Here is a 23,347-nt window from a genome sequence, read left to right on the forward strand (position 1 = left end):
TCACTCCAGGCCAAAAGTGCTGGTTTCCTCCACAGCAACGAGAAGCTTTTCATACAGCATTGTGTACGAAGGGTAGGGAGGAAGGTCCAGTCGATTAAAACACGTGTGTGCCCTGAGAAAAGATAAAAACAACAAGCTCAGATATCAAGTGAGAGCACTCACACTGGCATTACCAAAAATTGCATACCTGAAAAAAAGAGACTGAATAATGCAGTGATACGAAGTGCTTTCTGCCATAATTATTTGATGGATTTGGTCTGTCTGATGGAACTCTCTGGAGTTCTTTCAGCAGCCCACTATCTGTGATCTGACATCATAAGTGATTAATGAGATTTGTTTTTTTAAATGAACAGCACTGACCGGACAAAAAGATCCAGCATCTCCCAACACACTTCTCCATTCCCAGACACTTTTATTCTGACTCAGCTTCAACGCCCCAACCTTGACCACTATATTTAATTCAACTTCAGCCCACAAATAACCCGACCTCTCAATAGCTGAAACATATGAGCCAGAATTGGGCCAGAATGATAAAAAAAAAAAAATCACAAAATAAAATAAAAAAAAAAAAAAAGAGAAACCAAAACACTACTTTACAGTGACCAAACATCTTTTTCTCAGAGTATTTCCACAAAACAGGGCGGTAGCTTTGTCAAAGAATCATGTGAGAGGTTGGTGTTGGAGAGATAACTGAGTTGTCTTTCCATCTTTTTTCACCTTACCCTTATTTAGCTCTGACTATGCTGACGCCATGCCTACACAATAACAAACACGAGCTCTGCTCTCCTGCCGACAGCGAAATACAAGCCTCCTCTTTAAGTGCTGACAGAGCCGAGCTTTCGCACTGCAAGCCTCTTTTGTTTGCTAAAGTCACGATGTGAAGAAAACAAATAGTTCAAGGTGAAACGTTACATTGTGTGCTCTACCTGGGCTAATCAGAAGTGATTTTATCAACAGCAGTGCCGACAATAACTAAATTACACGGTGATACTATTACATGGTTGCTCTGGAAATACAACAAGAATAAGAAATAAAGCTATACACAAACTAATTCTATTCTATATGAATATTTTGTCCACCTCACTCATTTCTTATTTTCTCTTTCTTTCATTCTCTCTTTCTTTCTTTGCATTTTTGTTTCTTTTCACATGGAAACGAGAGCAGGAGACCAAATGGTGAGATCAGAGGCTATAACCTTAACTTCTCAGTTCATTCTTGTGTTTGCATTACTAATGGACGTTGATGCCTTAGAAAAACACAATTTACTCTAGTGGTCTTATTAAGTAAATATTAAGCCTAGACTTTGACAAAGCTGTCATATTGTTTTTCTCGTATTTAAGCTGAGTGGAGAGTGAAATGGCTGACTTTTTCTGTGTTGGCAAATTAAGAGCTAAGTAAACAGACTTGTGGTTATTTAGTTCCCCATGATGAGAGCTGAAACCATCTGTACAAATGAGAAATATGCTAAAGTGTATGAACAGGAACTCTGAGATTTCAGGGGGAAATGCCTGTTTTCAAAGGAAGAAGTGAATGGATGAAGTTCACATATTTCAGCAGTCACCTCAGGATTAAGGTGTTTGTGTGTGTGTGTGTTTGTGCATGCCTGTGAGTGTGTGTGTGTGTGTTATACGGGATAAAAAGATAAGAGGAGGGGTGAGAGGGATAGAGAGAAAGAGATGAATGGAGAGAGGGAGGGAGAGAGAGAGAGAGAGAGAGAGAGAGAAGCGGATAGAGAATTAATTTAACAGTCAGTTTTTCACCAAACTCAGTCAATCTCATAATTATCCTACTCGAGCATAAAATTCTGCCCACTACTATCTTTGGTCATCGAGTCTTAACAGGGCGGCTGCCGAGTTACAATGAGAAAACTGACATAATGCGCTACAGTCAAACACTGGGAACATAATGTGAAAACACCAGCAGTGTGACTAGTAGCACTGCTGAAAATGGGATACAAAGTTTGTTCCAGATCCTTCTCCGTCTTGTAATCTTACATATAAGCACAGCAGGACCGCTGGGTGTGCTCACTGACTCAAACATCTTGCTGAAAAACTTGTAGCAAAAAAAAAAACAACCCAAAAAACAAAAAACGCTATGTCTGTGCCAAAATGCTCCAAAGACTGCTTGAATGTTGCTATTTGAAGTGCTTATCCCCTGCTGTATCAAGCTAAACTGTGGTCAAATATAATTGGCCCCTGTTTGTAACTGTGAACAGAGTGGCTTGCAGCCAAACTGCAGCAGCAGAGAAAGACTCTGATTTTTAACACCAATAAAAACACTGAGCAAAGCACTTGTAAATGTGCTTTACATTACTGTGAATAAAAACTGTGGTTTTAACAAGATTTCAGGTGCCTGTCTGCCTGGCAGATAATCAGGATTTCATATTTGATGACTGAAAATGGCACAAAAACGATTGTTGCTACAGTTCACCAAATTTAGACTTAAAATGAAATGAGAAACAACAATTTAGCAAGAAACAAACAAACAAACAAAAAAAAAACCCAAAACAAAACAAATGAAGACGTAACTGGGTCTAATCCTGATTGAACCACTATTTCACAGTGTCCCAGCTGTAACAGGAAAAACTGTCTAACTGCCCAGAAATTCAATGTTCAGATAAAACCCCTATCAAAATCAAGTCCAGCATGAAATACATACAAGTCCATGTTTTTTGCAAACGTTTTGTCATTTTTTTCCCACCTGGGCAGAGAGGTGATCTTGCCCCACTTCTCGATGCAGAAGCGACGCAGTCCATTACTCCCACGCAGTGCAGCAAATCCCTCATAAGGAACACTAGAGGTGCCCGTCACAAACTGCAGCAGCCGCAGACGCTGTTCATTATTGAACCGCTCCACCGCCCCCCAGAACCATCGAATCACTACATGTCCATCATGGTAACCTACAAGACCCACAAAGATTATTAGGTTGTATGGTTACAGAATCTAAGAGAAGAGAAGAGAAGAGAAGAGAAGAGAAGAGAAGAGAAGAGAAGAGAAGAGGAGAAGCTGAATCAAACAAAATCAAATAAAATGGACTCAGACAGGGTACATGCTACACACTAGTCAGGCATTACTTATGGCTTTCCTCATGTGTATGAGTGCAGTTACAGACGTGACACATTAACATCCCTGAAAAGTCAACACACGCACTGCGCTCACAGATGAAGTTACTATCACCCCATAAATCTATCCGACCACAAAGGTCATGAATCCACTGCAAAGGGTCAAATGGGTGCCATTCGCATAGACTTTTCCATCTGCAGCAACCAACCACAATCAAAACAGTTTTGGTTGTTGATTTAAGTGGTGGCTACAGAGCGTAAAGAGAAGCTATGTTCTCTTTAAGGCCTTCGAGAGTGATTCCAGACAGGGCCTGAGAGGAAAAGAGGGTCAAAACCCTCAAACGAAGCAGATGATTAGCTAGGTCAATTAAGAGTTTAAAGCCTAATGAGGTCCAGATGAACATTCTGGCAACCACAACACAGCTCCTCTGGGTGATTAATGATCTATGGACATCGGTGGACATTTCTGGCACTACGGGCCCTTGGCCACATCTGTCTTTTCACAACGGAAAGCGATTTCAAATGCGTCTGCAGGTTTCTGGAGCACGGTCCATTCACGACGTTAGCCACTGTACGAGAGATGATCTGTCATGTGTTTTCAAAGACGCTGGGTTTGGAGATAATGATTTTCATCGTAGCTGATTAGTCTTGCTTTATATTCCATGATCTAAAGACAACTCATTGTCTCAGGACCCCTGAGGAATAGGCTCTGAATACTTGCAGCTGTGGTCTTGTTGAGAAAAAATATACATATATAATTACTTGGATACATAAATGAATCAAGTGACTTGTTCAACTAATAACACACTCCTTCCCTCCAGATGTTCTGCTCAACTCTGAACACAGAAACGTCTCTACAAGCTAGACACCTTTCCTGTCAAACTGCAAGGGGTAGATATAGACTTAAACAGGCTAACAAATCGGGAGAGCTGATTCCCATTCTGATGGTTATGAAGGACTTGATTAGCTATATCAGATGTGTTTGTGGGAGCGTTGTTTTTGCCTTTGATCTGAAGAGCAAGGCGTCTGATTGAAGTTTACTGTGTGCTGTTACTTACCTCCCCTGTACTCTGTGTTACTCCTCCAGTCATTCAGGTCGATTTCCGCTGTCCCCGCAATGACCAGTTCCAACTCACGGGCATCAAATACCGAGACCAAACGTGAATCTACCACCTAGAGAAGGACGAGATGGCAGATTAACATCAATATTTTAATTTATCGGTGTATAGTAGTGACCATTTCTATGTTCACATGCTAAAGTCTTAAGATGTTACTACTGCTGTTGGGTGAACATGGAGGCCAGGTGTTAATCCAGGGACAACTACTGCAGACTTGCTGACAAATGTTTCACAGAGGAAATGACTCAGAAGCTGCTGTTTTGTTTGTTTCTTTTGCAAATGCTGCTAAGAGCAAAGTAATGTGCAAAAGCTCAGAAAACTACTTGCTTTGAACTACACTGTGTAGGAGTCATAAATATTAATACTACATTTACTCTGAATCGCTTTCACACCACAAATGCTATGGGCATGGGCAAAAGCTCACATTATCTACTACTGTGTAGGCCTTTTCAAATATGTCTGAGAACCAATTTGTTAACTGTGTAAAATTAATTACAAAACCAGGCACATTTAAATGTGACAAAACGCCAGACTTCCAGGTTTAGATAGAACTGTGCGGAGCACTCTTTTTTAGAAATGAAATGGATGTTCTCACCCCATAGTTTGTTTCAACCGAAACAGAGGCACGATGCTTTCCCTGATTCTCCTTTTTATGTCATGTAACCATGTGCTCCCTTAATATAATTTGACTTGTTTAGCATTCAACTTAAACGCCCCATTGTCACTTTTGAATTCAAATGGAGTTTTGACTACAAAGGGTTGGAATGACTTCCCAGACTTCAAAAGCACAGTTAGCCTCTGATATGTTAATATCATTCGCACAATTCATATCACGCAGTAAAGCGAAGCCACCAAGCAGTGTGGTTAGGAACAAAATATTCACTCCTTGAAGTCAGTCATCTACAGGCCAATGACTTGGGTTATATCACTATTCAATGCAGTGAAGAGCTGTGTATACAAACCAAGTATTGTCATAAGCATTGCATTTGCTTGCACTTACTCTCTGCAGAACGTTTTAGAGAACATTTTTACCTGCTTTAATTACTTGACCTGACCAGTAGTGTCAGCAGATACCCAGCTGATGCTAAACACTAATGAACAATGGGGAGCAGCCATAAAAACATACATGGTGCTGTGCAGGGTTCAGAACAGGGTGTGTGCTGACTGTGCTGGCATACCTCGTAAAAGCCGCGAACCAGAGCCTCTGTCTGCTGCACTACTCCCCTCTCTACCCTCCATTTAGCCATCCGCTCGATGTACTCCTTCTTATTCTTCTCTGTCACCTGGATATTTGAACCTCCTGACTTCAGCTCTCTCTCTGTCACCTGCATAACAAACGCCCACGTCAGTGATCCAGTTGTAACAAATGGATAACACATTTTAAATGGAACTGAAAGATATTTTCTGGAACCTTCCCAGAATGCTGGAATCTTGTGAGCTCAGTTCAGCTCAGTTCTACGGTCAGGAGAACATTTGCATCATAAAATGTAATTACAGCATGACAGTATGTTGAATAGGGCATTTTTCAGTCTTATCAGAAGCTAGTATAGGAGGATTCTGTAAATAAAAGGGACGGAGTGAAATCTGATTAGCAAGAGGTAACGTCTATTACCTGACCGAAGACTTCCTCGTTCACGGTGAAGGTGAGGTCGAGTATGTCAGTGATGTCATTGTCCTTCATCCACTGTAAGCTCTGGTGGAACTCCTCATCCAGATACTCCAGATCACTCAGATCTGTCGCACTGCACGACGCCAAACATGGACGGAGACATGCAACATCGACACGCTCTTAACTTGTTCACAAGGCACTGATTCTCATTTAACACTGCTTTGCCTGAATACAGATTATTTCATGAGCTCAGATAGTCACATAAGAGACATATAAGACCAGTATGGGCCAAATGAAAAACACTTTACATAAAAATCTTACTACACATTCACTTGCTATATGATCCATGATAAACAGCCATGCTTTACTTTCATAGGTGTTCATAGGTTTTCAGTAAAGGCTTGATATGTCATTTGCTGGGAAAAAAAGGAAACACACAGACTCACAGTCTGAGCAAGGCTTTGTAGAATGGCCGAGTGAAGAAAGCATCCAGCAGGTACTGGTGGATCAGAGCAAGACCCAGAATACGCCCACTGAACCGAAACCTGGAGACGGGCACATAGAGAGATGAGGAGATGAATAAAGAGTGAGAGAGAAAGCGAGAGTGTTGAATGAAAAATTCATTACTTCATAAATTAACTAAAACGCTAAGACTCATCACCTGGTTCTGCTCTACATGAATATGCTCTCTCCCTTTGACCTCCTCTAACTCTCTCTCTCTCTCTCTGTCTCGTCCAGTCACAGAAGTCACCATCAAACCACATCAGAAAAGGTGCTTTTGCCCCCAGGGCAGAATGCCAGGAGGTGGACGCCCATTATTGGGGGCATTTTACTCTAACAAGTACAACAGCTCCACTTAGAGTCTCTATTATCTGTTAATTGAGGCCATTGAAACAGTTGTTGTTTTTAATCTAGCATTCTTGGTAAGCCAAGAGCATTGGGGTGACAACTTCACATGCACTTTCTTTTGCTGTTGTCATCGCTATAATTTACTAGGGAGAAGAGCATTTTCACATGTCAGTCAAAATGAGAGCAGTTTCTGAGAAAGGTATGTCATTCTGCCTTGTTTGTACTCTGCCTTATGAGAAACTGTGTAATTTAACCCCAGGTACACTTGAAATATGAGCCTAAAGAACACTAAAGTGCTAATATCCCCAGAGCTTCAAAAACAAGGTAATTACTTCACTTAGGCCTCAACATTTTTAGCTTAAGTACATAAATTCCATCTTGATAACAGATTGTCACTTGAAATTACTGTCCAACGCAGACAAAACAGAATTTTATGTTTATGTTTATGTTTTACATTAGACCTTATGAGTACATCCTCTTAGTACTGCTTAAGAACTGGACAAACACCATGTAAACACTGTTAAGCACCTGTGTGTTAGTTACCATAAGAGGCTTAATGTGCATTATATCATCATTGATTACATCAGTCACATGGAGTAGGACAACACGGTTACCACAACACTGGCTATTTTATTGGACACTGTTGACACAGTAAGTGTAAGTACACTTGTAAAACTCATGAGAGTGGTTTGAAGTGCTGTTGTACAAGACACTCCAGCGAGGTATGGAGCTCTGATAAACTCTGAGCAGAATTTTCCTGGAGTCCTCACCATTCCAGATGGTTCTCCACGAAGGCCGACATGGGACTGATTTGAACGGTGTAGGTGTCGTTGGCTGAGTACTCAAACAGGCCGTAGTAGGGGTTAAAGAGCTCCTGAGACAGCAGGAAGAAAAACTCTCTTGACGGACCACTGTAGTCCAGGCTGGAGGGAAGACACAAGAGAGTGCGTGTGGGTGTTTGAAGCTGTGTTAGAAAGAACCGTTCATGTGTGCGTGTGCTTTTTTTTCCCTTTAATAAACTTGTGATAGCCTTACTTTTACAAATCAAAACAGGGTAGAATTTGTAAAAAGTACAGATAATAGGAATATTCGATTGTGAAATTCTGAACATTATCAGGGACATGACTATTTGCCATTCTAACACATTATTTGAGAGTTAATAAAGGATTCTGCTGTGAAATTCTGACCATTACCAGTGACATGGATATTCATCATTCTAATACATTATTTTTCTGTAGGACTGAACTGCCCAACCTTAGATTATTTGATTGCTAGGATGACACCATGGCTAATTTGTCTCCATAGTTTCAGTTAAATATAGATAAACTAAACTTTACTGATCACTAAAAGGGCATATTCAGCACTGTCATAAGAGGTCATACACATAATGCCAGTATGTACGATAACTAGTGTAATCCCACATAGATCACACGAAAGCATCTGACAAAGACAACTTGTTGGAACCAGAGATGCCAACTGTTATAATTATGACACTTTTCCCCCCGTACTGACAGTGTAATAGTGAAAGACGCTCAGGGTCTGTCAGTATCTATTCTGTCTGACTGAAGACACAGATCATCCATTAGAATATCATGTGAGTACTCTGTGACATACCCCTCTTCTCCTGAAAAGGTCACGTAAAGCTTGTTCCTCTGCAGTTCTTTGCGGGTGTAGGCCATCACCTGGTTAAAGGTACCCTCCAGGAGGTGGTCTCTTCTAATGATTAGCCTGTGACATCACAAGAAAACACAACAACAATGGGACCTTTCTAGATATGGCAAAAAAGCTTAATCACTGCCCATCCCCGGTACAGACAGCAGACTGCATTTAGAGTGCTTAGAGAAATGGAACTGTGTCTACTAAAAGAGTACATTTTACACACACACACACGCACGCACACATACACATGCACACACACACACACACACACACACACACACACACACACACACACATACTTGATTTTTCCTGGACCTTGACCATAACCTTTGGCTTCAAGCTTCCTGTAGAAGTTGCGCAGTTTGGCTTCAAAGTCTCTGCGGTATGGGGCGGGAGCTCTGGCCCTCTGCAAGCCTGTTAACACAAAACCAGCACACAAAAGCCCATCATAAATCATCATAAACACACAAGCATGTGCAGGCAAACACAGTTAATCAAACATATGCCGGTAAACAAATATGAACACACACATCCATATTTCTCTACTGCCCATGCATCTGTCGTTGACTCGAAACACGTGCATAATTCTTCCAATGTGCAATGCACAAGAATATTAGCTGCAACTACTAACTGAGTAACCTACTTCAAGACTTTTCATTAATAAAAAACAAAAAAAACAAGATGGTTATTTTTTTTCCCCTGTCACTTTTTTTTTTAGGTCACTTTCATCCTGAAAGACAAAAGAACTGGGGCACGGTTACAACCAACCCGTTGTGTCTCCATTCTGTTTATAGCTCCTGCATTCTCTCATCAATATCAACCGTCCCAAACCTCATGAAAACCCTCTCTAACGAGCATACGGCTCATGCTCATTAAGTAAGCACTGGAAAGCTCTCTGTAGAGCAGCAAGACCTTAATACAAGAAAATGATAATGCTTTGAGTCACGTGCTGTTGGCGCTGATATGAAAGTGTCATGTTGAAGAAAAAGCTGTACTGACAAAAAGAAATGGGAAGGAATCCCAATTATTATTTTAATGCAAAGGGAACAGTGAATTTGCTGAATCACAACTTTAAGAGCTTGGTAAAAACAGAATGTTGCTCTTTTAAAAAGTGATGACTAGCATCACAAAGGAGAGCTAGCAGGCAAAATAAACACTCCCACAGAGAGCCACAGTAACTGGTTGTCTAAAGTATATGTTGTAATTATAATCTGACGGTGTTAAACAGTAATTATAATAATTTGCAGTAACTACCAGTTGCACTAGAACTTGGCTGTAGCCTACATATATGATTGGCAAAGGGCTTTGGGAACTAGTTCACATGGTTTTGGAGCTCCAGCTGATTGGTTAAAGCCCTTAGGGTATGATCACTCATTGGCCGTGATAATAATCAGCTCCTTGAAGTAGCACCCACCAGGTGAACTCTGGGGTGAGGATCCTGGAGAGCAGCGTGGGGAGAAACTGAAGCCTGGATGGTAAGATTGACTGGGTATGTAGGACATGATCTCTTCCTCAAACAGACTGTAGGACAGAGAGAAACAGAAAATACCAGCATTGGTAAAAATGAACTGTTTCATGGGTGCCAATTAAGAACTGTCATTATTTAATAAACTATAATGGAGTTTTTGGAAGTATCCATTCCACAACAGCTGAGAACTACATTGTACCATTTCACTTTCACACAGAGTGCCATATTCGTGAATGGCTTCTGGATGGCCAAAAAACTGCAATTATTATTAGACACCAGGCAAACATAAATCTACTACTAGTTCGAGTTCTAATGAAAAGTAAAATTAGTTTCAGTTCAATCGGAGAGACCCCTCCATGAACCTCTGAGAGAAAAGCCACTGTACAGGTTCAGGTTGGTTCTACCTGGCGCAGGTCATTCAAACAGACAAATGTTTTGTAAACATAACATTTAACGTTTACCTCTGTTGTTTGTGTCTGTGTTTGCCTTTATGTATTATGTTCAAACAAGAGTCCTGTCTGGTACTTTGTTGTCAGACTGTATTTTTAGATTTGGTCTTCCAGCTGTTTGTATTGTCTGTGTGTCTGTGTATGCCGTTTCTGGGTTGAGTGTGATATCTGTTATTGTACTAGGTTCTCACTGCATGGGAGGGTATGAATGGTTGATTAAGCCAATTTCATCAGGAGGTGCATGCCAGTCCATGTTTTCAGAGTGTCAGTGCCAGCACCCTTGTCACGGAGAGTAATCCGATTGGCAGCAGATTGGCAGTGAATGAAACTTGACCAGTCATGAGTCAGCCATGACTGTATCAGCCTTTGTAACATGGTTTCTCATAAATAGTCTTCAGGATCAAAACGATACAACAGATGTTGGGTTGCTTAATTACCTTTCCTACACCAGTCTGAATATAATAACTGTTAATTCAACGTGTCAAATCTTCATCTTTTTATATGACTATCTCCACATTTATACAGTGAGATTTTGTGAATTGGACGTGTGTCTTCATTAACATTTGCCTATGTGGTTTTATGGCCAGGCAGGAATGAAAAATGCTTCCATTAGAGGGTCACAGAACTTGAAGCTTTTTGCTACAACCCTACTTCAACACACGTTTTACTTTGAACATGAGATTTATGTATGTCATTTTTGGGGCCAGAAAAAAAGTTCTGCCTTCTTGTGTATGAGGTAGATATGTCTACAACATATCTAAAGCTAGGAATGTAGAAAACTAGCCCTTTGTACTAGGAGTGTAACAATTTCGTACCACAACCAAAAAACAATGGTTTTTCAGTCCTTGGTTTGGTTCTCAATACATGTGTCGTGATTTCTTTTTTTCACTTTAGCATCTGTAAGTAAAGTTCTTTTTTTTTTTCATTTTTCTTGAGCATGACACCAAATCATAGGTAATACATATTCTTAGTATAGGAGACACACCTCCATGCCATATTCCAACTGGAATATTCCATAACCATTTTAAAAACAACAAAACACACATTGTCATCACTCAGATCATTGTTTTCTCTCATATCACATAAGATGTGCAATGATCTGGAACAGGTAAGAGAAGCCAGTCGTCATTCTGCAGTTGTCATGTGCTTCTTTTCTGCTGAAATGGTTTAGTCAAGCAACAGTCCCAAAACTGAGCACTCTCCTGCCTCAATCAAATGACGATGTGGCAGAACTTGGTTTTGCAGTCATTTCTGACAACGGAAATCCTGCAGTCATTTTCTTGATAAGGAACCTTAAAAGGTACTGTTGTTTAGATTTCTTCCACTCATCATCATGGAAAACTTAAAGAACTGTTGCTCAAGTTAAGTTTTCTTACATTTTCTAACAGAAGGGTACTGGAAATTACTTAATTCATTCATTCATTTATTCTCATGTTTTGAGGGGCTTCGTTACTGTTTGTTGTAAATTAATTCTTCCTGTGTTAAATATGTTTGAAAAGAAAGACAAACTGAAGTTTTGAGTTTGTTCAATTTTCAGCCAACCCAAACTACAAAACAAAGCAAACTACGACTCAGAATCCAAGGCACAACCATGAAAGGGCAGAAGCGTTACGCCTCTACCTAGCACAAATCCCCATTTTCATGGCTCTGTCCCGTTCACACAGTTTCCCATCATGTCAGATGCTGGTACCTTAAAAGCATGACCAGATCTGCATCACATGACAGCTTCTCCACTCCTTGCGGACCCTCCGTTCTGATGTAATGGATCTTCTCCCTTATGGACAATGACAAAGTGGAACTTTCAGAACAGTTAAACCTTCAGGCTCTTCCTCCCTCCCACTCCATTCTCTGTGTCTTTATCTTTCATCTTAAGCGGCTGCTGAAAGGCCAAGTCTGCCGGAATGTTAACCGGACTCTAAATGTACCGGTAATGTTCTTTACCTGATTGAATGGAAGCCCTAATAGGCAGCTTTCAGGAATGCTTTTAAGATAACAATCGATTTTCCACGTTTTTTTTTTTTTTTGGATATGTTGTAAAACAACTGTACAGGGGCAGCAATGCAAAGTGGTAGAAAATTCACTTTGTTAAAACAAAACAAAACAAGAAAAAGGAAATCACTTTAGCTTTCGCTGACATATCCTATCTTTAGTCTTGCCAGTCAGATCATCCATCATGCTTTCATGTTCATCGCAGCAGTAAAACCTTGATCACATGTATGTACACTTACAGCGTTGAGTTACTGCCGAGAATGACATCTAAATGGATCTACACGTCTGCACCCTAACGGAGAGCCGTCTGTACAGCATTAACTTAGATGTTTAATCTCACTTTACTTAAAGTTTAAGTTTATACATACAACAACACACTATTATTCTTTATCTGCATTCATAAAGTTTAATTAACAAGACATAATATACTTATTACTCCTCTGTCAGTCTACATTAAATTGGTTTAAAACAGTTGACATTAAAATGATTGATGGCGACGCAGTGGTCGCTCTAAAGTTATGGAATACTGGAGGAGTGGTGGTGGCTGAAAGTGAGGGCTCACTGTTTCTCTTGAGTCCATCTCTCTAAAGAGAAGGCTCCGTACAGACTGAGCTGGTCTTCGCTGTACCCGACCGTTACCTGAGAGTGAGGTTACGTGCCAGACTGGGCTGCCGTTCCTGAAGCATGTCGAAGATGTTTGGCTGGCGAAGGAAAGCCACAATCTTCTCATTGTAAGCTGTGGGAGGAAATGAAAAGGAAAAAAGAAAAGAAAAAGTGAGGGACTTGTGATTTTTACTCACAGTTAAGAAACTCACAACTGAAAAAGAATATATTCTCTCTTTATGAGTGTCAAATGGATTTGAAAACAAAAGGTCCTCCAAATACTGTTCATTTCTTGCAGCAGTTTTTTTTTTTTTTTTTTTCCTTCCTGTATAATCAGTAATAAGTACAGTCAGTTGTGAGGGAGGGGGCAGTTTTTGGTTCACCTACCTAAGGGGACAGAGTCTTGTGGGTACTGACTCCTGATGGTGGCGACCAGACTGTGACCGGGCCGGGCCATCAGGGACGCCCCTCGACTGCGGGACACCTCAGACGCCTGGGCAAAATCACAGGTACAAAATGTGAGAGTGCAACATAGAGCATTTCGGGCCATGAATAAAAGTCCTACTCAAGTATTTCTGTCTGGCTATTTGATGGAGTGCGAGGTTGCTATTGGTCTGTTTACCCTTTCATTTTTTTAGCTTTTAATCTGGCATTATTTGTAATACAGTATTCCTTCCTTCCTCTTTTCTGTTGTGTCTGCCTGTCTGAATAACTAGGTTATGTTTGTATTTGCTGATGCTGACTCTCTGCCTGTCTGTCTGTCTGTCTGTCTGTCTGTCTGTCTGTGTGTCTCTGTGGATGTGAGCACTCACTTCCCCTGCGCTGTAGCTGCGTAGTCTCTGCAGATGCTGTCTGTGGGTGAGATGGTTGGGCAAACGGCTGTTCTGTAGCGGAATCCGAGGGTCTATGAAGGTTGTGGCACGGCTGTTGTGGTCGACGAAAAATGACTGAAAAAAATACAAATCAAAACAGACTGGAATATCTCCCTTCAAGAAAATCCAGTTTGAGGACTTTGAATTGACGGAACTTGGTGTACGCTCACAGACACACACTCACATCATACATTAAAGTCATAAACACAATGCAGTGGGCATAACTGCAGTGGATTACAAAAACATTCTGATACCAGAGTCACCTTTCAGAATAAACTGTGGGCATATGCTGGTGAATTTGAGCATACATTTTCATGGAGGAGTCTGATTTTGAAGCCAAATAAGTAAATAAACATATAAATACATATGTACATATATAAATAAATAACTAAACGGTCAAACAGCAGACTCGCTGCCAAACATCAATGTTGAAGAGATTGCAACGGTTTGCAGACGGCAACAGAGCTTTGTGTCCAAATGTTAATGTACAGTATGAGGGAGTCTTGCCCTGTGAGTGAGGACAAGCACATTATTTTGTGGTTTCTGCAGATGTAGTTAATGCTTTCCAGGTGGAGCTAATGGCTTAAATGCTCTGCACAAGACTCTGGTTTTCCCCACTCTCCCTGTAGAATCAATGAGTCAACTTAAAATCAAAGTCACTGACAACGTTTGGACCATTTTAGGGAAGACAGATGTTAGATTTTTACAGATGTAAAAATGCATGTTGCTCACTGCCTGTAAGCGTACATACTTTCCCCTGAGGGTCTGTTTTAATCTCCCAGCCTCTTGGGAGTTCCAGCTGCGTGTCGGCAAATTTGTTCAGGAACGTGACGAGGTCACGGTTGTGTTGGTAGCGCTCAAAGTTACGCGCGTCGCGACGAATTTTCAGAATCATGTGCTTCAGACAGGTGCTGTTGGTAAACATCCGATAGGCACCCTGTAATGGTGTCAGACAGAGAGAAAAACAAAAAGTGTGTGTATTTGTCCACTGACACAAAGTAAATTTGGCTTCTGCTGTTTAGACCAAATATCTCTTCAGACAATGTGCACTGGATGCAAGATGAAAGAATTTCACAAATGAAATGTTGGAGATGTTTTACAATGTGTGTGTGTGTGTGTGTGTGTGTGTGTGTGTGTGCGTGTGTGCATGTGTGTGTGCATGTACATGCATTTATGTACATTTACCTCTAAAGAATGAATTGGAGTTTTGTAGTTTATATTGATTATTTGTGTAACATGTCAGTAATATGTCTTGTGCATTACAAGAACGCATATTTCTGTATGTATTCAAAGACTTTGAGTGATCTAGTGAGGAAATGAACACAGAACATTGTATGCTGACTGTGAGCCCTTGTTGACTTAGCCAACAAGAGTTGAGTATACAGTTTCACACACTCTGAAGCTAAAAGGAATATGTCCACAAGAAGAGTCACACTGGGATCTCCGCTAACAAAGGACACTGTTGTTAAGATCTGCTGACTCTTAAACTGTGCTTAAAAGCACAAGCTGTGCCTTTTGCACCTTGTTAACCCAAATAAATCAATTCATGCTTTGTATTCTTAAATGCACGGGCAAACACACATGTGAGAGTGCAAGTATGAGAGTGTACTCACTCAACCTCACTCAACACACACACACACACACACACACAAATGACAAGAATGTGTTTCAACAGATACCCACGCAATGAGATACTGTTGCTGGTTTCTATATATGATAAGTTCACAAATGCGAATCCACACACACGTGCTTACACACACATACACACACACACACACATACACACATACACACATACACACACACACACACACACACACACAAAGAGAGTATCTTAGTCTCCTTTCTACTGTGAGATCTTGAGAGTGCCCATCTGACCAGTAGATAGGGCCTTCTATTTATAGACCATCCATCAGTATTGCCCTTCACCTGGGGAGCCCAGTCTGCTGCTGACAGTGCACTGAACATGTCAGTCATTCCAGGATACAAACTGACACCCGTATAACACTCCTCTCTCCATGGCTCTGTACCTTCCCACACTATTATGGCTTTATAAATCACCAGTCTGAAAGTAGAGGTGGTTACAGTCACTGTCACAAAGTTATGTTATTAATGACACTATGACAGGCTGGACAGATGGCAATGTCCCATAACATTCCCATAATGCCCCCATAATGTTTGTATAAAACATTCCCACACCGGGCTTTTTAAAGTGTTTCCAGTGTTAAGCAGTGGTGTCATCTGCCTTTGAATAGCTGATGAGACTATCTGAGCTATGATGAGACACATCAGAAATGACTGAGTGTTTGCAGAAGGGAAATCTGGTCTCAGAGGATAACGATCTCTGTCTGGAAATTTGTCTGGTGGCTCATGAATGACACATTACTCAGCATTAAAGGATGTTATTTGATGAACCAATCAATAGATGCCAGAAAAATATAATGCGACGCTGGATGGATGGAGACTGGACAGACGGATGGATGAATCTGACATCCCCCTTGACATCAGGTCATATTCAAACCATCTTCAGGATAACTATGTAACACCCCTCCCCCACCTGTATACTTACATAGTTTGCATGGAGGATGGTGAAGAATTCTGGGTGGGTCACAAACTTTACGGCTGGACACTGGAGTAGAAGGTTTATCTTCTGACTGCTCACTGGTGATGAGGGGGCTTCTCTTCTCAGCTCTGAACAAGACACGAAGGCAAAATAATCAACTATCTGTCAGTAAGGTACAGGCCGCTTTACTAGCCATGAAGTGAATGAACAGGATGCTTCAGACTGTTAGCATAACAATTACAAATCTAATAGATTTAATAGGACTAACAAGACAGAGACATGTTTATGTTAATGTGTCATGCTTTTAAAAGAGGCATCTTTTTCTGCAATGTCAGTACCTGTGGACTGCGTGGGTGAGTCTGTCTCTGTCTCTGAGCTGCTGGTTCTCTCCTGTCTCCTGCTGCCTGACTCATCCTCCGTGGCCGTGGCCATGGTTCTCTGGATGTTCTGATATCTGTACAGCAAACCACATCACACAGCTTTAGTCACTTACTCCTCACAGACCAGATTAGGTGCAGGCAGCCGTTCTAATATTTTTATCATGGTAAAGAACATATCAGTTACAATCTATAGGATATTACAAAAAGAATCTGTTGGCAACCAGACTATAGTTACAACAACAACAACACCAGCAACAACAACAACACCAGCAAGTTTTTGAGGAAAGTAAAGCCATAAGAGCAACCAGAAATTAAATTAGATAACCACTTGATACATATTTTAACATTTGACCAGATCAAAGTTTAGTGGGACACCAACTAAGTTCAAGTTCAATTCAATTGCTGACTGATTCTTTTGAGAGAGTCATTTAAAAGCCTACATTAAATTGGAGTTAAGATGTTTTAATCTTATTTTCTTTAATGACAGAGCTAAGTGGGTTTGAATACAGGGACCAGCAACACAGAGGCAAGTATTAATCTACGAATACTTAGACAGTGAGCTCTTTATTCTTTTGCACAATGTGCATGCTGTCTGAGAGGATATAAATTTTATGATTCAGAAGCAGCAAAGCTGAGGTTACCCAGACAGGAATTCTGATATTGTATTTAGAGATTCCAGGGTAGAAAAGTGAAAGGTATGCAGGACGGACAAACACACACACACACACATAGTGGGCTTCATGGTGGCTCCGTGGTTAGCACTGTAGCCTCACAGCAAGAAGGCCCTGCGTTCGAATTCCGGCCATCCCAGGTCCTTTCTGTGTGGAGTTTGCATGTTCTCCCGGTGTTGGTGTGGATTTCCTCCAGGTGCTCCAGTTTCCTTCCAAAAGCACGCATGCTAGGATTAGTACTCGTGTCAGTCCTGTGAGTGACCTTGACCAAGGCACTGGCAAAAAGATCTTGAGTTGGCCCCTGGACGCCGGCGGCAGCGACTGCCCACTGCTCCTGGCTCATAGTGTATGTGTGTGTGTGCTCACTGGTGTTAGGATGGATAAAATGCAGAGGCTACATTTCACTGCTCACTGCTCAGTGTGTGTGACAAATAAAGTACTTCTACTTCTACTTCGACTTCTGCTTCCACTTCTACACACACTCTGTCTCTCTCGCACACACAGCATCTGGAAATCAGATAGCAGTACCCCTGAGAGCACTAAAAAGTCTATGATGAACCTTGTGCCCTGACAATTTTAGTGTACACATCTGTCACGAGACATGGCCTCTGGTCACACAAACAGCCCTGATACACACTGGACCTCCTCAACAACTCAGGGAGACGTTAATGTCATGGCAAGTGTAATATGCCTACGCACAAGACACTGGGGAAAAAAAAACTGGTTTCCCCCAACAGTCCGAAAGCAAAAACAATTTCCATGCAAACGTGCAAACGACTAATCACATTCAACATTTTCAAAATTCTCTAAATGGTCTGAATTATCAGAGGAATTATCAGCATCATTGTGGCAAATACCAAAAAGATGTATAGATAGATAGATATTTAGAAAATATTTCTAAAGGAGAAAAATAGGAGAAAAAAGATGGAAGAAAAGGCTATGATTTGCTATCATTGATTTCTTTTGTTTCATTTCCTTCAGTCATTGACAGCATCTGTCTCGAACATGTTGTGAAGTCAGAGGACTGAAGGATGGGCTCAAATCTGGGAGTCCACTGGTTGCTGAATCAATTGTGAGCCAGTGACTTGATCTATATATTGACAGTGTTCAGAGAGCTGTTAGACTGGAGATTCTTGGGTCACCAGGCACTGATTGTCCTATGGCTGGTATGGCAACATACAGGAGACGTATTTTACGTCACTGCGAAGTGTGGGCTACGTTTTTTAAGTCTATACTTCCTGTATGTGGGTGTGTTTACAGTTGCCTTGGTGACAGTTGGAGTGTTTCCCAAATTAGAGGGATGATATGGTTTTCCAAACATCAGGACAAATAGCTCAAAAATCTCAAACTGATCCATACTGGATCACATATCAGTATAGTAAAAACTAGTCAGGGATCAGGTAAATAGTCTTCTGCATGCATTCACATTACTGTCCACAAGATGGCAGCACAACATTACCAATAATGTGTGCAGACTCCCTCAAGCTGTTATACATTATTAAATAACATCACGTAGCTCTAAATAGCTACATAAAACATGACACCTGCAAACGAAAAGAATCCTCAAAATACGGCAGACTGTACATAGTACTCTATTAATCGTTTCTTTAATAAACAAACATCAATATTGATGTTATTCAATTGATATTCAATTCCTATCACAGCCTGTTTCTATTCATTGCTTATCATGGATTTACAGAAGATTTGACTCTGCAATATTTCAGTGAATACAAAAGCAGACTAAGGGTGGAATACAAAAGCAGACTAAGGGTGAGGAGCTTGTGTGTGTGTGCGTGGGTGTGTGTGTGTATTTGTGTTTGTGTTTGCATTACACCTTCTTGAATATTCAATTCAATTCAATTCAATTCAATTCAATTCAATTCAATTCAAAGACGATTCTGGACCCACAACCCCTGAGGTCTCGTCTATAGTTAGAGTCATGTATACCTTCTGTTGAGCTGTTCCATCTGTTGGATGGAGTTGGATCTCTGGATGCCGTTACACTTGCCCATATGGGAAGGCCTCTGCCACGTTGTTGTCCTGTTTACATGGTCTACGTAAAACACACGCCCGTGGCTGTCAATCCTCGCCTCCCAGTCTGTTCAGAGACAGGATAATAAGACAGGGAAGAGCCAAGTCACGGTCTTACTAATCACATGCATACACACACACACACACACACACACACAATGTATACAACAAGCGCACACATATCCAAACATATTACACTTATTAATTATAAACACAGATCTATTCAGACACATATAGTTTAGTGAAGAAGCCTCCAGGGCATGGAGATGACTAGAGGTACAATAACATATGCATATGTAATGCACACACACACACACACGCACACAGACACACACACAAACCTTACTATATATACACGCATTCATAACACACAATTGGAATGCTCTCTCTCTCTCTAGCTCTCTCTCTCTCTCCTTTTCCCTCGTGCACACGCTTACACACAACGCACACACACACACACACAGACACACACACACTGCACAGCGGGGAACCATAAATAAACAAGAGATGTGTCACTGCAGCACCAAGGAGTTTGTGTGTGTGTGCACGTGTGTGTGAATGCATGCATATGTGTGTGTGTGTGTGTGTGTGTGTGGGGGGGGGGGGGGGGGGGGGGTGTGGCTGGGTTCATGCTTGTGTGTGCCTGTATACGTGGTGGCTGATTTACTTCTCTATGTGGGGAGCCAGGCGAACATTTCTGTCAGGTTGTCCAGCTGTTTATAGGCCTGACTGCGGAGAATGAGGCTCAAGGGAGACGTTATTGGTCCCTACTGATCCAGGATCAGCCTCCTCAGACCCAATCACAACATAAGCATTTACAGACCAAACAGAAAACCTGGTGCTGACTTTGTCATTCTCCCCTAATGCCTGTCTGTTTATGGCAACCCAGAACACTATAAAATACCCCAATTACATGGTAGCATATCACCAATATTTGCCTCTGAGGACAGTTTTCTCATTGGCCAGGATCGGAGAGCTCTACCCAATCAACTGACAGACCACTTCTGGTTAAGAGGTATGATAAGCATTACACTGAACTGGAGGTGTAACCTTCTTTTGTGTAGTGACTGAAGTGACAACTGAAGCTTATGAATGACAGTATAGTGTGGGTTTGTGTTAGTGACAACTGTCACAGACCAGTAAAAGAGTATAACCACAGCATTGTTCCAAGTCTACACAACAGCATCACAAAGGCCCTCTTTCTCTCTCTCTCTCTCTCTCTCTCTCTCTGTTTCTCTCTCTCTGTCTCTCTGTTTCTCTGCATCATCCTCATCCTGTCCTTACAACCCATACATTTTGTTTAAACTACAGCTGTAGGCTGTATCAGCGTATTCATGAATGTTATAAGATGCACGCTTCATTCTAAAGAAAATAAGCTATAATTTTCATTACATATTCCAAAATAAGCAAAAATGACCCAATGTTAGAGCATGGTGTTGTAGGTAGTAAATTTATGGCTGTTCTGAGATGACAGCTAAAAAACAAAAAACAACAACAACAACAAAATAAATAAAATAAAAGAGGACAGCAGAGAATGCTGTGAAGTGCCTGTAATGTAGAAAAAGGTGAATACTACAGCATGCATGTTGAGGGGCAAATGTACAAAAATATCTTCCAGCTAATCCAGTTTTGGACAGTTAATCAGTCATTCTTACAGTAACACTGGCCAGCTGTTTACACATGTGAAATGCTTCCAAGATATTTTCAGATCTGGCAAATATAGTCTAGTGGGTGATTTACTGTGCCAGTTTTGCAGCTGGAACAATGCATGTTAGTTATTTCTTTTCTTTGTTTTGAAAGTTTAAAAACGGGTATTCTTCAAAAGAAAAAGAAAAAAAACCCTGATTCATCATCATTGTCTTCTTTTTTAGCGCAGTACTTCGTAACTGAGATTTGCAATTTGCCTTGCTACAGAGTACCATATGCGCTACAATGAGGAAATCAGCTGGTGAAATTACAGTGGTAGAAGCTGTTAATTTATTCTGAACTATGAGAGGAGGGCATCCGGCCTAAAGCTCAATCTCGATCTCCATCAACATTTTTAATGCAGTGCTATGATATATTCCAGCAATATCAGTCTCACTCTAATCCAATCAATAGTTAATGTCTTTATTAAACATGTGTTAATATAAATATGTAAAATAAATGCATATTATATAAAATACGTGTTAATATAAATACACAAAATAAATATGTATTCATGTCTTCTCTCAGAGAACATATGAGCAGGTCTCCAGAGCAGGCACTAATACGTTTGATGTGAATCTTGTTTTGAGTGCAGTATTTGTGCCTGTCAAAGCTTGCCTCTAAACCTTCCTTGCGGAGTAGGATTTTTGGAGGCTATTTTTAGCATTCTGTACGTGTGCCCATTTCATAGTAAAAACCAAAGCTCAGCAGGGTACCCGTTTGCGTGACATTGCACCAAGTCACAGCACTGACACACACAAGAGCTGAATAAATACATATCCAAGAGAAAAAAAAGGGTGTTAATAGTGAAATGTTTCTTTCATTCTGGAACCACAGTAACTCACCCACTGCTATGAGCAAAAGTTTTTTTTTTTTAAGATACTATTATGCACTCTGAAGTTGAAAGAGTCCTGTTTCAGTTCCTCACATGGTCACATTGTTAAAAGCTGATTGTGCAACTCAATAAAAAAAAGTGATATATTAGCTTGCTAGATGTCTCAGTTTATCTAATCCTTTCAGTAGACTTGTTGACTTTGTGCTCCTATTCACTGATATCTTTAGCTCTCAGCTGATGGTATTCAGTCTCTGAAATGTCAGTGCTTAACAATCATAAACATAGACTGCTATTCCCTGCACTGCCACTGCCTCTCTAAAACTGGTCACTATGGAGACCAGTAAAAAAGGGCCCCTTAGATGAGGGAGATCTCTCCGATCTCTAGAGTGTAGAACTCATTTATGTCAATAGCGCTTTGAGTGCCTCTAAGTGATCTTTGGACTTGTATACGAAAGCACGGTCAGTGTCCATCTCTCGTTACTGTGAACCGGTTGAGGTGCAGACAGCCTTTTCTTCTAACCCTCATTTTAATCAGAGCATAAGAAGAGAGAAATAAGAAACCAAGTTGATATTGGAGTGGGATGTTTTGAAGAACAAGCCAGAGGATTAGACCTAGAGCATCTTATGGTGTCTTGAAGAACTTGAAGGTTCTTGTATTGAATCTCTATTTTCCTCTGCAAAGTGACTCTGGCTTTTGAGAGACGCCAACCTTTGACTGGTACATTTAATGAGTTTTGAAATCTCAAATCAGAGGAGATGGGAGAGGTGGGTTGGTAAGAGGGTCTGAAAAGTCCTGAGAGGGGATGATGGTAATTAGTGAGGTCCTAAAGAGAGGCTAGTTATGAAGGAGCATTGACATGCATGTCAGTAGAGTCACATTCCCCAAAAACAGTCAGATGAGGCGAAATGATGAGCTCTGTCATAAACAGTATCAATCACACTTTCACACTCACTAAATACACATCAGTGGTGAAAACAAGAGAAAAGACAAGACAATGACAAGGACTTTGTAGTGACACGTGCACACACACATACACACAGACAAACAGACGCCCACACATGCAAATAAGCACATGGAACATGGATGAAGGGGTGACCAGGAAGTCTTACTTGGTGGCAACGGTTCATCAATACTTGGGTAATGGTGGGGATCAGGTCGCAAAGCAGGTAGCTGACTGACTGGATGGTGACTGCATGGCAAAAGGCTATTGCCTATAAAAGTGAGGAAAACAAGAAGAAGAAAAAAAAAAATCTAGGCAATTGGCTGTACAACATGTACAAAAATCATATATCATAATTATAAGATATATGTGAAAGCTAAGAAGAAGTATCTTCATTTCTCTATATTTATTTATTTATTTATATATTTATTTTCGTTGTGAAGATCGGGAATTGTAGCAGCCAAACAGCATCATGGATAAGACACAAGGATGGGAGAGGCTATTATCCTGGTCGGATGCATCCTGAGAGAGGTGGAAATCCAATTTCGCCATATTACAAGAGA

The 23,347-nt window shown here is 40.9% G+C and overlaps 1 protein-coding gene across 1 annotated transcript in view; it reads right to left on the minus strand.

Moving 5' to 3' along the window:
- Positions 1-23,347, minus strand: part of hecw1a (HECT, C2 and WW domain containing E3 ubiquitin protein ligase 1a) — a 52,633-nt gene continuing 29,286 nt past the window's right edge. The window contains exons 10-28 of the mRNA XM_030768433.1: positions 22,954-23,055; positions 19,239-19,389; positions 16,579-16,694; positions 16,247-16,368; positions 14,429-14,614; positions 13,618-13,752; positions 13,193-13,298; positions 12,842-12,938; positions 11,904-11,987; positions 9,711-9,817; positions 8,596-8,710; positions 8,252-8,365; positions 7,408-7,560; positions 6,235-6,333; positions 5,792-5,921; positions 5,358-5,504; positions 4,120-4,234; positions 2,701-2,899; positions 1-112 (exon numbers count right to left, since the gene is read on the minus strand). Of these exons, the coding sequence (XP_030624293.1) occupies positions 1-112; positions 2,701-2,899; positions 4,120-4,234; positions 5,358-5,504; positions 5,792-5,921; positions 6,235-6,333; positions 7,408-7,560; positions 8,252-8,365; positions 8,596-8,710; positions 9,711-9,817; positions 11,904-11,987; positions 12,842-12,938; positions 13,193-13,298; positions 13,618-13,752; positions 14,429-14,614; positions 16,247-16,368; positions 16,579-16,694; positions 19,239-19,389; positions 22,954-23,055 (2,390 nt within the window). The remainder of the gene's footprint in view (positions 113-2,700; positions 2,900-4,119; positions 4,235-5,357; positions 5,505-5,791; positions 5,922-6,234; positions 6,334-7,407; positions 7,561-8,251; positions 8,366-8,595; positions 8,711-9,710; positions 9,818-11,903; positions 11,988-12,841; positions 12,939-13,192; positions 13,299-13,617; positions 13,753-14,428; positions 14,615-16,246; positions 16,369-16,578; positions 16,695-19,238; positions 19,390-22,953; positions 23,056-23,347) is intronic.

The sequence above is a fragment of the Chanos chanos genome, chromosome 3 (genome assembly GCF_902362185.1).
Source record: "Chanos chanos chromosome 3, fChaCha1.1, whole genome shotgun sequence".
In the NCBI taxonomy this organism is placed as follows: domain Eukaryota; kingdom Metazoa; phylum Chordata; class Actinopteri; order Gonorynchiformes; family Chanidae; genus Chanos; species Chanos chanos.